This window comes from Anolis carolinensis, chromosome 4 (assembly GCF_035594765.1).
Source record: "Anolis carolinensis isolate JA03-04 chromosome 4, rAnoCar3.1.pri, whole genome shotgun sequence".
Taxonomy (NCBI): Eukaryota; Metazoa; Chordata; class Lepidosauria; order Squamata; family Dactyloidae; genus Anolis; species Anolis carolinensis.
This window is the reverse complement of record NC_085844.1, coordinates 187,526,302-187,544,316: the sequence shown is the minus strand read 5'-3', so window position 1 is coordinate 187,544,316 and position 18,015 is coordinate 187,526,302. Positions and strand designations below refer to the sequence as shown.

The 18,015-nt window shown below is 41.4% G+C and overlaps 1 protein-coding gene across 1 annotated transcript; it reads right to left on the bottom strand.

Annotated features, from left to right (window-relative positions):
* Window positions 1-221: 221 nt before the first annotated feature.
* c4h1orf210 (chromosome 4 C1orf210 homolog) lies at window positions 222-14,730 on the bottom strand. Its single transcript, XM_008109466.3, has 5 exons — window positions 14,511-14,730; window positions 10,528-10,618; window positions 8,403-8,904; window positions 6,392-6,535; window positions 222-3,848 (listed from the first exon to the last, which is right to left on the bottom strand). The coding sequence occupies exons 2-5, from the start codon at window positions 10,612-10,614 to the stop codon at window positions 3,472-3,474; spliced, it is 1,110 nt and encodes a 369-aa protein (XP_008107673.1). The 5' UTR covers window positions 10,615-10,618; window positions 14,511-14,730; the 3' UTR covers window positions 222-3,471.
* Between the last annotated feature and the right edge of the window lie 3,285 nt (window positions 14,731-18,015).

Here is an 18,015-nt window from a genome sequence, read left to right as displayed (position 1 = left end):
GCAAGAGTCTCATTTCCCAATTCTCCTAGACCCTTTCCCCTTGTTTGCAGCCTTAAACAGATTTATTATCAGAATAAAATATGTTCTAGTTAAGTGGTAAAGCAGTGGTTGTAACTTGTTTTTGCATTTAGTTACAGATAAAACAGCACAACTTTGCTACCAATATCAACATTTTTTTTTAATTTTTCAGTTTTAAATGAAAGACAACATTAGTACCACAATGGTTTTAAAACATAGGAGTGTGTTTATTCATAGAACAACCAAACTATGACAGACTGATTAGTGTGGAGGCTACTCCAATTCATTTATTCAGTTATTTTTTGTATTATCAGCCTAGAGGTAGCTTCTTAAAATTGAAATGGCATGTACCTCATACTGCAGTTCAGTAATGCTAATTGCACCCTGAGTAATGTAAATTGCCATTTCTTGATCTCAAGTCCCACCCAGCCCACTTTGAAAATATTAGACTTGCATTGCCACATCAAAAAGCTGAACAGTAAATGGAGTGCTCTTAATTGCTTTGCATTGAGGTAAGACTTGGAATTTGCAAGTGTAAACACCTAATTTGGGGCAATTATTTTCTTTTCCTAGTCTTTCCCACAAATTGCCGATTCAAATTGGGAAAGAAAAATGCTTTGAGGCAAAGCAAAAGGCTTGTTTATGCCCCACAAAAAGCCCCATTGCTTTATTTAACCTACCAAATATGAAGTTTTGCCTTGGTCAGACCACACCTGGAATACTGTGTCCAATTTTGGGCACCGCAGTTAAAGGGAGATGTTAGCAAGCTGGAATGTGTCCAAAGGAGGGCGACTAAAATTATTAAGGGTCTGGAGAACAAGCCCTATGAAGAGCAGCTTAAAGAACTGGGCATATTTAGCCTGCAGAAGAGAAGGCTGAGAGGAGACATGATAGCCATGTACAAATATGTGAGGGGAAGTCATAGGGAGGAGGGAGCAAGCTTGTTTTCTGCTGCCCTGCAGACTAGGACGTGGAACAATGGCTTCAAACTACAGGAAAGGAGATTCCACCTGAACATCAGGAAGAACTTCCTCACTGTGAGGGCTGTTTGGCAGTGGAACTCTCTCCCCTGGGCTGTGGTGGAGGCTCCTTCTTTGGAGGCTTTTAAGCAGAGGCTGGATGGCCATCTGTCGGGGGTTCTTTGAATGCGATTTCCTGCTTCTTAGCAGGGGGTTGGACTGGATGGCCCATGCGGTCTCTTCCAACTCTACTATTCTATGATTCTATGATTCTAAGTTGACATGACTATATTTTATTTTTGCTTTTCTGATACGTTCTTCAGGTTCAGATTACCAGAAACCTTGTTGGATTTATACCCCACCTTTCACCCAGGAAGAGATAATGTTAAATAGATTTATTGGGGGATAGGTTCTGCCCCCCAATAACACAGGGGTACGTCCTTGCCAATAAATATGTATGAATGCACTATACAAAAGTGAAGCATGGCTGTCACTCTAGAAATGGAGTGGAAAAATGGATAGACTTCTTAACATTTTTCTCAGATATAAAATTGTGGTTTAAATATCGTCACAACAGAAGCACAGCTTACGGGAGACACAGACACCACACACACCTACACCAACCATCTAAAAGGTCCCATAATGTGATGCATCATATGTACAGCAGGATTCTATTCTTAGAGCCAAGAACTTGATTGAACCATGGAAATAGCCAATGGACAGTCAAACACAATTACATCAGAAGACATTTAAAAAACGAATACGAAGAAGGGTTACTATAGTTCTATTTACAAAACCTCTGTAGATTATCTGTTATGAAGAAATAAGTAAACGTGATTTAAATTCTGCCAAGCACAGATAGAAAAATTGCTTTGAGGCATAAATATTCACACATTAAAGACATTATGCAATCAATAAACAGAACTCCTATGTACATTTTGCAGCCAAAAATGCACAATGAGTTCAGAGTTAGGGATCCTCTCTTCTTGATGCAAAAGTCAGAAACTAGCCTTAGGCATACACTCTTTTGTATGGTCAGATTCCATGGCAGCCAAACATGCCTCCATATTAATCAGGGGAAGAACAAGTTGCTTACCTGTAATGGTGTTTCTTCAAGTGGTGATCTGTGAAATTTGTGGTTATTATGAGTGACTCTGGTGTCAATTAGTAGAAGGCTATATGTTGGGTTCCCTGCACCAAATGCATTATTGAGTCTCTACTGTTTTGAAAACTACAATTACAGTAGAGTCTCACTTATCCAACATAAATGGGCCGGCAGAATGTTGGATAAGCAAATACGTTGGATAATAAGGAGATATTAAGAAAATGCCTATTAAACATCAAAATAGGTTATGATTTTACAAATTAAGCACCAAAACATCATGTTATACAACAAATTTGACAGAAAAAGTAGTTCAAAACATAGTAATGCTATGTAGTAATTACAGTATTTATGAATTTAGCACCAAAATATCGCAATGCATTGAAAACATTGACTACAAAAATGTGTTGGATAATCCAGAACATTGGATAAGTTGAGACTCTACTGTAATATTTTTTTTTGCCTTCTGTGCTGCATATTGGCCTTCTATATGTGACAGCACTCACAAGCTTGGACTACAGACTAGACATGGGTACAGCGAGAGACCATTCTCATAACACCCTTATATTCTTAGAGCAACCCCTCCCTAGATGAGATGGACACAATGCATTTCCAACATCTTGCTGCATCCTTTCTCACAATCTTCACTGCATTACTTCTTTCAGTCTAGAGATACTTGAACAACAGCAAGAAGAACATTGACACTGAACCCTGTAGAAACTGGAAAGGATAAAGGAGAGCATGGAGATTTGTTCACATGAGTACAGACTTTGCATCGAACTGCATGTTAATATTTAACATGGAAGGTTAATATTTTTGTTTCCATAATCTTCCAGCCTGAAAATTAAAGGATTTTGAGAGCAGTTTTTTTGAGAACTGCAAGTTTTCAAAGGGTTCTACATCAAACCATGCAAAGTCATTCTGTCTATGTCTTATCATCATCCCCACCCTCTCTCTTGTGCTTCAAGACTACTAGTAAACTAGCTCCTACTAGTAAATTATCTTGCATGTCTACCTGTTCAAATAGTTTTAGGACAACAACTTTTTACACATAAAAACTGCACTTTGCTTAGTGATCTGAGTTCACTATTAAAATTACATTGGTCTGTTAGCTGACCTAATATGGGAGTGATCATATGGACAAGCTCAAAGTACACAAATGAAAGGAACTGAAAGGGCACATTCCTTCTGAGAAGCAGCTTGGAAAGCCATTGGCTGATCAAATGACTCTTGTGATCAGGGGTGGGAGGCCAAAGACTGTCAAGTCAAAAAATGGAAAGGAGATGCTGCAATGAGATCACTAGGGGGAAGCATGTATAAAATGAAGTGGAATGGTATTCAGAACACATTCTGGAAAATATAAAAAAATGGGCCTTGATTCCAAATAGGTTCTCAAATTTTGAAATGTGGTTCCAGTTCCTCCTCCTCCACTTCCACATCTTCCTCCTCCTCCTCTTCTTCCCGCATGTCTCTGTTGGGCTCAATGTAGTTGTCCTCAATGAAACCGTCGTCATCGTCAGCAGGACAGCCTGCACCAGGCGGATTCCTGCCGTAAGCCACCCCCATGTCAGCTTCCTCAGCATGGCTGCTTCCAACAGATCGGGAATCTGGAAGCCGCTGGTGCTGGTAACTTGCCCGGTTCCTTCGGAGCAAAATGCATTTGGCAACCAGTGCAATCAAGATGGATATCCCAGCTGCCAAAAGAATAAAACCAGCAAAGTATGGCCAGCTCCTCCCAGTCTTCTCAAGGGGAGGTGTGCTAGTAGATGCTACAAAAGAAAGAAAAGAAAGACTGGTGGATTCTTCTAGAAATGTTTTTGTGCCTGAGCTGTCCCAGGAGAAAGAACTTAACACTATAACCATACACAAGATACGACTGAGGAATAATCTAATTGAATTTAGTAGGATTTTTATTCCATGTAAATGTGCCTTATATAACTGTGTTGTACGCCATCTCTGACTGATCTCAGAGAGTAAACAACTGAACATTTGAAATTAATAATATCAACATTAAGCACAGCACCCCTTCATTTGCAGAATTTTGTGTTATAGCAGGGACTACTTAGTCTACCCTACCTGATCTGTCAGTTTTTACAAGGTTATCTAATATTGACATAAAACAACAGTGGTGAAAAACCAGCTGATTGGGAGGTTTACTAAGCATAATCTCTAGTTCCAACCCAGCTAAAGTAACTCTAGAGCAAAACAGGATAAAACTCTATATGGTTTGCTCATGGATTAGGACATTTTAAACGTTTTACAGTGTGCTTATTTTTCCCTTGTTCTTTTCGTTAATAGATCACTTGAGTATTATAAGGCCACTGCACAGATGTTTTTTATTGGGAAAAATAGTGGTCAGAAAGACAATTGTTGTAGAACGTGATGGGGAAAAGGGGTTTGGGAACAGAGCACTGATCCACAACAAGGAATGCAAGCCCAGCACTGAGTTCATTATTTACTCATACAGGTTATTAACTTTTTTTTTCATGTCAGGAGCAACCGGAGTTGCTTCTGGAGTGAGAGAATTGGCCGTCTGCAAGGACATTGCCTAGTGGACGCCCGGATGTTTTGATGTTTTACCATCCTTGTGGGAGGCTTCTCTCATGTCCCCGCATGGAGCTGGAGCTGATAGAGGGAGCTCATCCGCGCTCTCCCAGGGTGGGATTTGAACCTGGCAGCCTTCAGGTCAGCAACCCAATCTTCAAGTCACAAGGCTTTTATCCCCTAGGCCACCGGAGTCTCCTCAGAAGGTTATTAACTGCCTTGCCCAGTCTCCTCACCGGTTTCCTTGCCCAGTTTTCAAGTTAATAGACTCAACTGTGCAATCACCTTTGTTTGTTCAAAATGGGCAGGTTTCCAGTATCAAGGTGTAAAGAGTACCTCTGGGGAAAAAGAAAATGCATGTGTGTACACACACACACACACGCACACGCACAACCTGTAATCATTTACTACAACATCCATTGTGAACGAGACTAGGGCTTTTGATGCCTGAGGCAAAGGACAAAATCATGTCCCTCCCATCCCATATACAAAGGCAGACTGTATGGGGAAATGAATCTTGAACCAGCAAAGGCAATGGGACAACATCACCAGTAACCTTAAGAATAGAAGGATAATCTAAGGCAGTGGTTCTCAACCTGGGGTCTTCAGATGTTTTGGCCTTCAACACCCAGAAATCCTAATGACTGGTAAACTGACTGGGATTTCTGGGAGTTGTTGGCCAAAACGCTTGGGGACCCACAGGTTGAGAACCACTGGTCAAAGGGATGTAAGACAGGAATATATACTTGTCTTCCAAGAAAGAGGAATGGCTAGGGCAGGCATGGGCAAACTCTGGTCCTCAAGATGTTTTGGACTTCAACTTCTACAATTCCCAACAGCCTTCCAGCAGTTAGGAATTGTGGGAGTTGAAGTCCAAAACATCTGGAGGGCCAGAGTTTGTCCATGCCTGGGCTAGGGAGACTCATGTGTAGTCATTTGGGTCTGCCTCTCCACATCTGCTGAGTGAGACAAGCACCACAGTATATTTAATGGCAATTCCAGCCCTGAATGGAAACAGGAATAAGTACCACATGGTCATCAGTTCAAACTTCATGGGCCTCCTGACCCCAATATTATTTACATGAATTATGCAGCTTCTGTCTTGCTTTGGTTTCAGCATGGTACTGTAGGAAGAAAGCTTGTAATAGCTGTGATGATACTATAACTGTGTGTGGGTGCCTTCAAGTTGTCTGTCAGTTTATGGCAATGCAAATAGGGTTTGTTTATGTACGGTAGCTTTGCCAATTCCTTCTTCTGAAATATATAGCCTACAGCACTTGATATTTGTTGGCAATCTCCCATCAAGTACTAACCAGGGCCTGCATAGTGATGGTGCTATAAATATGTTAATTATTTCATCTGTAAAAGTCTGCTCCCGGCAACAGCAGTGGCACCAGGAAGTCTTTCCTGTATTCATTCATCACTCCAAAGATCAGATGTGCTAATAAACAGGAAGCACATAAAACAGATCCCATTAAGAGGCATTTCTTACTACCAAGATTTAGTGCCACCTGCATTGTCTTATTGCAATAAGGAACCTCTATCTACACTACCAAATCTTCCTAGTCTGGGTTGGCAATTAATAAAACAGGAATTAGCCATTCAAAAGGCATAGTTTCTCTGATTACTCCTCATAGAAAATTCTGCTAGAAAGCTCTCAGCAGCAACTTTACTAGGACTCAGTGGAGGAATGGCAATGCCAGGTGAGAGGATTGAGGTTCTATAGTTCACATATAGGATGGAAGAACTTTTATCTTGGTTAACTTACTGTCATTCTCAGGTGTTGAACTGACTGATGAGCTTTGAGCACGAGGAACCCGAATTTTTGCTCTGTGGCTCAGTTCCTGATCATCCAGTATCCTAATCTTTTGAGTCTTGTGTTCTGGGTGTAACTCATAGAAGGTTTGTTTATCTAGAAAACAGAAAATCAATGTCCATTATCAGTTATATGCATGCTGAACCACTTTAGTGCCATCTTAGTTCCAGTCCATTAGTGTAGAACAGGTATGGGCAAACTTCGGCCCCCCAGGTATTTTGGACTTCAATTCCCACAATTCCTAGCACACAGTAAGCTGGCTCAGATTTCTGGGAATTGATGTCCAAAACACCCGGAGGGGTGAAGTTTGCCCATGTCTGGTGTACAAGCTCATCCAACTCTTAAAAGTTTCAACCAAGTAATACAAATGTATATAATTGTTGTGTTGTCGAAGGCTTTCATGGCCGGGATCACATGGTTGTTGTATGTTTTCCGGGCTGTATGGCCATGTTCTAGAAGTATTCTCTCCTGACATTTCGCCCACATCTATGGCAGGCATCCTCAGAGGTTGTGAGGTATGGAGAAACTAAGCAAGGAAGGTGTGTGTGTGTGTATATATATATATATATATATATATATATATATATATATATATATATATGTGTGTGTGTGTGTGTGTGTGTGTGTGTGGGAAGTCCAGGGTGAGGGAAGAACTCTTGTCAGTTGGAGGCCAGTGTGAATGTTGCAGTGTGAATGTTTACTGACCTCCCAATTTGAAACTGTCTAAACCCACATAGTTTCATGCATTAGCATTGCTATTTAAATAACATTGCTCTGCTTGGTACATTTGTTGTAGGAAATAACATGTTTTAAGCAAGCACATCTTCATTCCTTATAAGCAAAATTGCTACATTGTGGAAAAAATAGTCATGAACATTGCTGATAAAGGTACTTTTTGCATCACATCTTCAAAACCAGCATGGCCACTAAATCATGATCCAAAAAAAGTGACTCATCCAAACTTTGTGAACACTTACTGAATGACATTTACAATAACAATACAAGTTTCCCACCAGTGTCAATTCAGTTCTATTCTCTATTTTGTCTATTTGTGTGTCTTTCTCTCTCTTTGGAGGGAACTATTTGTTTTTGTTAAAACAAGAACAGAGTATATGCATGCTTGCCCATTTCAGTCATCAGACAAGAACTGTACTTATAAGACACCAGGGTGCACTAGGGCACACACACAAAACACTATGGAACACACAAACAATATTATCGCTTTTCTTTACAGGTAAACCTATTGGGCTGGGATTTGAGAGTTCCAAGTTCAAGTCATTATGGAGCCCTGAAACCCCTTGGGGGACCTTTCAGGTTTACAGGATTGTTGTGACAATAAAGTAGGAAGGGAGAGAGCCTTCAGCGCAATACAGAAAAGGTGTGATATAAATATAGCTATTAATAATCACTATATAACAAAGCAGACTTTTTCCTATCCTCACACTAAACCACAAACCCCACAATTCTATAGGATGCAGCCACAGCAATTAAAATTAAATCATATCACTTTTAACTGTGCAGCTTGAAAAGCCCCCCCCCCCCCCCAAAAAAAAAAGAAAAAAAAGAGCTAAAGGATTCCTATCTGCATTTGTGGAGTTTGTTTCCAAAGGATACCAACATTAAAAAAAAAATCAAGTTATAGGTGACAACACATTGTTGGCTAGGAGTAGAATACTATGTATCAATTATAACTATCAAAATGTAACAAAACACTTCATTGCAGGGCTTGAGAAATTGTATTTTATAGTAAAAGAATGCATATCCTCAGCATGTTTTTTCTTCTTGTTCAGATGAACACCACATTTCTGTGCTTCTCTACTAAAGAAACCAATAAAACCTATTTATGTTCACATACTAATTGTTCCAAGCCTGGTTTTTTACATCAAGTAAAGAGAACATCCATGTTTCTGCAAACCCATTTCTTATTCTACATGGTAAGCCCATTTTCTATGTTGTGTCTCACCTTGTCTTTGCACTTCTTGGAAAGGAATGGTGGAGGAATTGTCCATCCAAGGATTCCCCTGAAGGTTGACATGATGGATTTTTTGTACAAATAATACAGCAAGTTCATTTGTATAAGACAGCTTGTTGTTTTGCATATCCAGATAGACAAGGGCTCCAGAACCAGGGAAGATGGAGATATCCAGAGATTGGAGTTTATTGTTTTTCAGGAGGAGCGTGTGAAGGGTTTTTAAACCAAAGAAGCTCTTTGGGTGCACATGGGAAATGCTGCAGTTGCTTAAATCCAACAGGTAGAGAGTAGCAAGGTTAAAAAAGAGGGATGGATAGAGTGTAGGAATGGCATTGCTGGTGAGGTTTAGAGAGCGCAGAGATGGAAAACTTCTCAGAAAGGTTCCATGCCGAGGTACCGTTAAAGAATTGAAAGACAAATCCAGATTGGTGATGTGCTTGGGAAGGGATTTGGGAACATGGAGAAGGCTCTTTCCACTGCAGGCAGCCCATCCCTAGAAAACAAATGAAATTTCAGCATTTTTCAATGCATCCATTTTTTGTTTGCTTTGAGAACTTTAGTTCTCCCTCACCAAATGGTAATGTGTGACGGCATGGTGCATTTTGCAATGCAAATCAACCCCAAAATTGGGTTTGAAGGCAAACAAAACAAGTCTATGGATGCTTTTGCATGTTAGAAAAAAACATTTGTGAGTAGCAACACCTAAGGCCTGGGGTCCCTAAACAAAGGCCCGCGGGCCAGATGCATATCTCTTTCATTTACCTGCCCCTCACCCTAAACTTTAGACTGAGGGTCACCCTAAGTCTGAAACAACTTAAAGGCAACAATAACAACAATCCTCATTAACTTGACTGTCTCATCAACCAAAAGCAGGCCCACACTTCCCACTGAAATACTAGTAAGTTTATGTTGGATGAAATTGTTCTTCATTTTAAATATAGTATTATTCTTTCATGTTGTTTTGGCGGGGTTTTTTTGCACTACAAATAAGATATGTGCAGTGTGCATAGGAATACATGTTTTTGTTTTTGTTTTTCCAAACTATAGCCTGGCTTCTTAATAGCCTGACGAACCATGAACCGACACTCTGCTTAAAAAGTTTGAGGACCCCCTGCCTTGGCAGATGGGATGGAGGAAATGATGAACCTGAGGCAGAACACTCCACTGGTGCATCATGGAAAGATTTCCAACAAAGATTTTAAGGGTGTTGGACACATTGGAAAGGCATAAAGGAAAACAGTAAGCACTACATCTTAATGCTCAATAAAATAGGGACCTATCCTTTATTTGAGTAGAATGGTGAAAGGTGAGAACTTAATCTGTCCCTGGAGAATATACAAGAATATACATGGGCCGTGGCTAGCACAGAGGGTCAACTACCAGCTACAAAAGATTTTGCCGACGGGAAGGTTGACAGTTCAAGCCACAGGCAGGGTGAGCTCCCTCCATCAGCCTAGCTTCTGCTTACCTAGCAGTTCGAAAACAGCAATGTGAGTAGATAAATAGGTACCGCTCTAGCAGGGAGGTAAAAGCTGCCCCTGAAAAAACATGCTGGCGATGACAGGCTCCTCAGCATGGAAGAATGTAACAACAGCACCTCCCCATGGCTGAGGCTAGCACTGACTCCAGATGCCAGAAATGAAAGAGGGAAACCTGCCTCTGTTTATGTATTGTCAGTCTCTGCCAATTGTATAATGGCATTGAATGTTTGCCATATATATGTACCTGTAATCCGTTCTGAGTCCCCTCGGGGAGATAGAGCGGAATATAAGTAAAGTTTATCATCATCATCATCATCATCATCATCATCATGAAGTACTGACCCTCTCTACTCCCTCTGCCTTAGTTCTACTTCTGGCCTTTTTGAATGCCTGGGTGGAAAAATAGTGGGGATTGCCCTCCTGATTGGCATTGGTGCTTTCCCTTCCCACAAAATGACCCTAAATCTATCCATGGATCATGTCAACATCCATAATTCCCCACCACTACCACCACCTCAAACCTGTCCTTGACTTATACCTGAAGTCAACATGAGTAAATATGTTACTATACTTGGTCAGAATCTGCCAGGACCGAAGTCCCTTCCATGCAGACTACTAGATGATACTTCACTCACCTGTTCATCAATGCTGCAGGGATGTCCTGATACCAGGATCCAGGCACAGAGTGTGGTTGAGACCCAGAGGGACCAGGCATCTTTCATTTTGCTGCAAAAGAGGAGGGAAGTACAAAAAAGCCATGCATTTGCTTGATTCTATTTTTTAGCTTTCAAAATAAATCATAGGGTGGGTAACCACCATTTTCAATTAAAGTAAACAATATTAAACAACAAATAATCAGTATCGATTAGGGGACTCATCCACATGCCTTCTTCATAGTGTTTTGATTCCACACTGGCCTGGCTCTGTGGCATGATATTCTGGAATTTGTAGACTACTTTAGTGCTTAAGATTTCTCTGCCAGAGCTCTCTGATGAGGAAAACAGACTAAATTCTATACCCAAGGATTATTAGTAACTCACCAAACTGCAACTCCCAGGAATCCTTGTGAAGAAGCTATGGCAGTTAAATTGGTACCAAAGTGCTATTGTTATGTAGTGTGGATGTATCAAAATATACAACATACATCCAGTTAGTCCCTGCCCATTCCTAAATGGCTGACAGCAAGATGCTTATAAAGTTGGCACTACAGTATCTCTTGAGGGGGGGCTTTCCAGAGTTAAACCACCAAACTGGAGAAAATCCTATTTGGTTTTATCACTTAATCCTTTACTGTTGGGACATCAAGACAAAACGTTCCCCACTGAAGGGGAAGAACCAGCTTTTACAGAGATGTCTCTCTGCAGTTGTCCTGGGGCTTAAGACAATGTCAGCACCTTGGCTTTGGTCCAGGAACAATTTGAAAATCAATTAAATTATTACAGGATTAGTATTATATGAACCCAGTAGATGTTTTTGACACGGTTGAATAGGAATCCTAGCAACCTGCTCCATGGAGGTAACATACACAGGGAGGGAAATGTTTAGTAAGGTTACTTTCACCACCCATAGCCTGCATACACCTAGGTGACTTTCCTTTCAGGGCTATAAAGGCAGCCTCCTTTCTAATGCAAAAAAAAAAAAAATACAGAAAGAGAGAGTGTGGAGAAAGAAAGGGAGAGACAAAGAAGAGTCTGGATAGTTCTTGGAGTAGCATGGCTTCTGACAATAATTAGGCAGTGCCACGTTATGTCCAAGCCAACGAAGTTACAGTATGACCTTTGTGTCCACAGAACCAGTATCCAGATACTGGACCTGTGGGCACAGAGGTCATACTGTAATTTATCCAATTTGACAAAATACAAAATAGTCATATGTGCTGTCTAAGCATTTTCTAGGTCTTCCATCACAACTCTATGTTATTTCTGGGTCAAAAGTCCATCATTTCAATAGGGTTCACTGTTATCCACAATTTTGTGTATCAACATGTAAAAATGGGCCATACTGTACAGTGTTAGACTTCAGGTTGTGAGGGTCTTAAAAATACTACCATAGTAAAATATGGGTAAGAAAGATAAGAAACCATCACTGGAGGGAAATTAGGCAAGGGTCCCATCTACAGTGACCATTAATGCAGCTTCAAACTGGTATTGAAGATAGTCGTTTTGCTGTGCAGATAATTACACAGGAAATCCTGGAATCGGTTTGAGGCCTGAATGGTACCATAGAGCACTAATAAGCATTAAGGACTTTCTTTTGTGTGGGGTTGTTGTCTAACCACCACAGTTTGAATCTAGCTTTGAACTGCTTGGAACGGTCAGTGTAGATGAGGACAAGGAGAAATTATTAATCAGACAGGTGCACGATACTGGTATTCTTCGGTCCCAACCTGCAGTTCTCATAAAGTCCCAGAACAGCCCTGTGCAAAGCTGCACACAGATGAAAGCAAATATAGATATAAACCAGGCATGGGAAAACTAAGGCCCAGGGGCCAGATGCAGCCCCCTGGGTGCTTACCTCAGGCCCTCCTCATTTCCCCTGTCCTTTTGCAGAAGGACACGGCAGCCTGCCATGTCCTTATGCCAAAAAGATGGGGGAGGAAGGCACATAGCAACAGAGAGCCCTCTGGAGCACTCTCAACCACCGTGTGTCTCGCCATCCTCCCGGCATAAGGAGGGTGCAAGCAGCCCCATCTTTATGCCAAGAGGACACTCAAGGAAGGCATGTGGTAACTGAGAGCCCTCCCGAGCACTCTCGCTACCTGTCTCGCTCTCCTCCTGTCATAATGCTAGGAAGATAGCCCAAGAATCAGGGGAGGAGGATCAGGAGGAGGATCGGGGTAGTCACTGCATGTCCCTCCTTCCTCCCGGCATAAGGATGGAGTAAGCAGCCCAGTCCCTATGCTGGGAGGACAACCTGAGGATGACCGTGGCCCTACCCTGCCCCCTCCTGGCCCCGCCCTCTCCCAGGCCATGCCCCTCCCTGCCCAGAGTGTGCCTGGACCCCTTCCCTCCTGGCCCAGCCCTCCTGGCCGGCCTGCAATGCGGCCCCAAGAAACAGCTCGGGCTGTGGTGCAGGCTGGAGAGCAGCTGCAATGAATCACTGCAATGAATCACTCTGACCAGGAGGTCATGAGTTTGAGGCCCGCTCGGAGCCTATGTTTGTCTTTGTTCTATGTTAAAAGCCATTGAATGTTTGCCTATATGTGTAATGTGATCCGCCCTGAGTCCCCTTCGGGGTGAGAAGGGTGGAATATAAATGCTGTAAATAAATTAATAAAAAAAGTTTTCCCATGCCCATTATAAACACTTCCCAGGCAGCACCGTGAGTTCCCAGAGACACCAGCAAAGCAAAATGACATAAAAGGTGAGGAGTCAGGAAACAAACAGCAATGCTGGTGGTTTGTTTCACCAGCAAAATCTAGGGAAGTACCAGAATATGAAAAGGCAACCCAGTAACAGCTGGGACAGAATATGTTGTTACTTGAGGTGAAGGACAGAAGGACAGAATAGCGTCCATTATTCCATTATTATTTCAAATGCAAAAGCTAAATGGATTAGTGGCCACTAAATCTTACCTTAACATTGGTATGGAACACTGCACTTGAAAGGAGCAGCCTTGCTTAGGAGATTCAGGGCCAGCTGCCTGGCACATACTATTCTGTCCTCCAACACTGCACCTTTTTGCTGCTCCTTGCCCACCAGCTTGTGCTGCCTGAGGTGGTCACCATACACAGAGTACATTCATATACTTGGCCCTAAACTAACTAGACTTAGAGGATAGGGTCTATTAGGACTGTTTGATACCAGAAAGCCTTCACCCTAAGATCTCTCTGGGCTTAGGCATGGCAGGCAGGCACAAATACCCTCTGCAATCCCATGTGGCTTGTTTGTCTTCTGTTGAACCTGCTACAGGGTTGCATAACACTGTTGACTCATTGAGCCATAGGATTTAAAACACATATGTCAACTTATTCCAGACATCTTGTTCTATCTCAGCAGTTAACTTCATTCTGTCTTATAAAATAACAGAACCACTTAATCTCTTTTATTGTTCCAGTTCATATGCCACCTTCAGTTTATGGGGGATGAAAGTAAGACAGCCAGAGACTCTAAACACAAGCAGTTCCATCTAAACCAGGAGGAAAGTTATGCTTTATTTGGCCTATAATAGGTGGGCAGATTGCAGCAAGTTGGATTTTCAGGAGACAGTGGTAACACTTGTTTAGTGAGAGCACTGAATTTTCAAAGAGATCCAACTTGCCCTCTATGCAGTTTCTTATGCCCATCTACAGCTCTTTGCTTAGATTCAGCAAGCTTTGTTGATACACAGAGAATGACATTTGCTCATTTTAGTGCATACACAAAATGAAGTACTTTACAGATTACCTTGTGTTTTTAAAAAAAGAAAGTAAACTGTTTTCCGGATTTCAAACCACACCCAAAGCCACCTTAAAGGTTACCAGACTCTATAAATGCAAGCTTGGATCCTCCAGAATCAGTTGAATTATCAACAGCCAACTTTACAAAGCCCTCTGCCATGAGGCAAGGCTGTTTTGATGTTCCTCAGTGCTTTTGCCCCCCTTTTCCCCAAACACTTTCTGGAAAGGAAAAACATTTACCTGAGGAATTATGCCAGGTTGTGTGTCGTCTCTGACTTTCGCACTCGTATTCAAAGGCTCTTTCTTCCTGGTCTGTGTACTGTGGGAGTGGCAGGTGCCCAAGAAAATAGAGAATGAATGTGGAAAAAGGGTGAAAGGTAAAGAAGACGGTTATACATTAACTGGCATTAGTCCCTCTCGCCTAGGGGCATTATAGGCTCAAAAACAAGGCTCTGGCATTATGACAGAGCAAAATCAGGAAAGGATGCCAAATAGTTCGTGTATGTCTGTAAATACTGGCAGCCTAACACATTCAATCAGACCTGCCAGCATGCTTGAATTGCAATCTGAGTGACAGCTCGAGCAAAAACTAGAAATGCATGACAGGTATTCCTGCTCAATGGCAGTATTTTTTTTTTTTGCATTCAGAATGTGCCAGTTTCAATTGCTAACATTTCCAGATAGGGTGGAAATAACAATAACCATTTGTTATCCGTCTCTCCTCATAGTTCAAGGAAGGGTACAACACAGAAATGACCTCTGCCTGACTCTGTGAGAGCTAGAGCCAGTAGTATCTAGTGGTTCTCATGTTAGTGGATGGTGAAACCATTCCAGGTTTTAATCTGAACTTTAAAGAAACTATTTCAGTGATGTACTGTACTAATTTATTGAATAGAGTTCAGCACCTTGGCTAGTTCCTGTAAAATTAGGGTAAAATCTGGAGGAGATTATTCATTATTTTGAATGGAATCCATCAGTCACTGTGAGCTGTGGCTCATCAGTACATAGCACATGTGTCAAACTCAAGGTCTACGGGTTGAAACTCCAGGCCTATTGGCCCATCATGTCATTTTATGTGGTCCTCCAGATGCTAGACTACAACTCCTGTATTTCTCATCATTAGACATCATGACTGCAGCTGATAGAGGTTGTAATTCAGTAACATCTGGAAGGTTGTAGTTGGTTTTGCTTAATCAGGACAGTAAAGTTTGAATTTAGCTACAAGGCTTGTGGATATGATGTCTTACTTTAATCTTTCCCCAGCCTGAGAGCCACAAGTGCTATTAGGCTTCAATTCCCATTATCCTCAGTCTTTTATGACAGATAATCAGAAGTGATGGGAGTTGTTGTTCATTAATATCTGGGGAGTGGGAACCCAAACTGAATAAAAATTAAGGAGCACTGAATTCTATGTAAACAATATATAGTTGGCCTTCTGTACCCACAGATTCTCCATATATTAATTCAATGACCCTTGGAAGGCCATTGATGAAAATGATAAAATGAGTTGACACCCCTAGTTTACAGCATACTTCACTGAAGAGATGGTCTGATTCTGTATAAGATGACTCACCATGGTTTGGCTTCTGTGATTCCAATTATGAGGATATTCTAAAACATAAGTACTTACTTTAATACAAATAATATATTAATGCAAATCAGAATATTTCTTCTGGAGACCACGTCTGCAGTCCCATATGATTTAGCATAGCGTAGTAGGTCTGCATTCAGAATTGAGTCAGGTGACTCCCTTACTTCCTAAATAGACTCCCGAACTGTTGCAGCTACGGGACCCAGCCACTGACAAATACTTTCGTTCCCTTAGCTTACCATATTATCCAGTTAAGTGGGGTTTATCAAGCTGCTGAGCCCATTTACCCAGAAACAGTTGTGGCCCACTTGCCAATTCTTATCTCTCCAACCTCATAAGAATCCACTCCTGCATGGTGTTTTGAAATTTCAAGAAAGAAAATGCTGCTGACCAGGCAAATCACAATACAAATATTCTCAAAATGCCTCACATGTGGCTTTGGAAGTCTCTGAATTTTGGAGGAGATAGACCATCCAACATCTATGTTCATGGAGGCTTCTTGACGGTCTTGTTTTGACTTGATGCTGATACCCACCAGTCATACAGGAGCCAAAGAAAGTCTTGTGCTGATGATACAAGGCCAGATGGCAGGCTAAGGATTAGCAAGTTCAGCATTAGCGATATAGCCTAATATTGTCCCTAAACAGGCCTTCTTTTAAATGTTTTCTGGACCTCCCCACTCTTTAGTCTTCCTGTTCCTCTGATTTTATTTATGTTATAGTCTTAAATCGCTTTAAGGCAAACTGCTGCTTCATAGAGATGAAAAACTGCCTGGTCAGGAAAGTCAGCTTAAGGAGGGGAATGAATGAACAAACAAACCTGCTCATTTATTTTCAAAACGAGCCAACCTAGATACTCATATGAAAGCCCTCTCACAGTGTTTGCAGGTGGCCTTTAAGGGTGAGATATTCTCTGGATGGATTCACAGAAACCTGTTAAAATAGCTGACATGACCAGGAATGGCTGTTGCCAGGAATGGGTGGGGAATGGCCTTACTGCCCTGATGTTGAGTTCCCTGGTTTAGGGATGTGGTACTTCTCCAGCTGCCTACCCTGAGAGCAACCCAGTGATTCCCTTAACAATAGAGCAACTTCCTGCTCTCTTTTAGCAGATCTGAAACTGCTCTTCTGATACAATGAAGGCATTCGTGCAGATAGGTCTAATCTCTGATTTTGGAGTCTAACATCTATCTATCTATTTAGCCAGCCAGCCAGCCAATTTTTTGCAAGGCAATCTAACTACAAATGAAGCAGAGCATAAGAAAATTGCCCTTTTTGGACTAAGTCTCAGAAATCTCTAGTCATCTTGATCAGTACCTTTCCTAGCTGGAGATTTCTGGGATCTGCAGTTTTTTAAAAAGCATTTTTTTTCAAGCAGTGTCCAAGATCTGAATCTTTTAAAGATTGGATTAATGTTTCCCTATGCCTCATATATGAAAAATCCCACGTTTGGGATTTCTGCCCCATATACTGAAATTACTTAAACTGTAGTCATAATAGGTAATGGACATTTCACTGATTTTGGATACTTCCAGATTAATAGTTCCCTAGCACTGTAAATTATTGTTTTTCTACTGTAAATTAAGAAAAATCGAATTCCAATAGACAGTCCACACTTCTGAAAGCCCAGATCTTTGCATCTCTTACTGTCTATAGACCACATAACTTGATTCTTTATCAGACCAGCCAAAAAGCTATAATTCATCAGGCAATGGTGGTAAAAGGTGTGACGTAATGAAAAATCAAAATGTGTAGCCAACACACTGCTTTGCCAGAGAAAGAAGATATGTGCCACGCAGGTGAGCAATAAAGAACAAATGGTTTATTCTTCTTAAACCCAGAACAACATATGTACAATGTGCTTAGCTGCACCAACTCACATAATGTCCTTTTATGAGAGATTTTAAATAGTATTTCCTTCGTCCATGTGGGTAAATTCCTTCCAGCAGCTCATGAAGCAAGAGCACACTTGGAACTTTGTGTGTGCCTCTCTCTGCTCCTCTTCCAACTGTCTCTCTGCACCTGTTTAACTCAAGCCTGAACAAAATTGCACCAGTATCAAAAACTTCCAGGCTTAACAGCTCTCCAGACATGGCTCAGCCAATCAGCTCCATGCATCTTATTTTACAGTTGACACACACATTAACTGATTTCT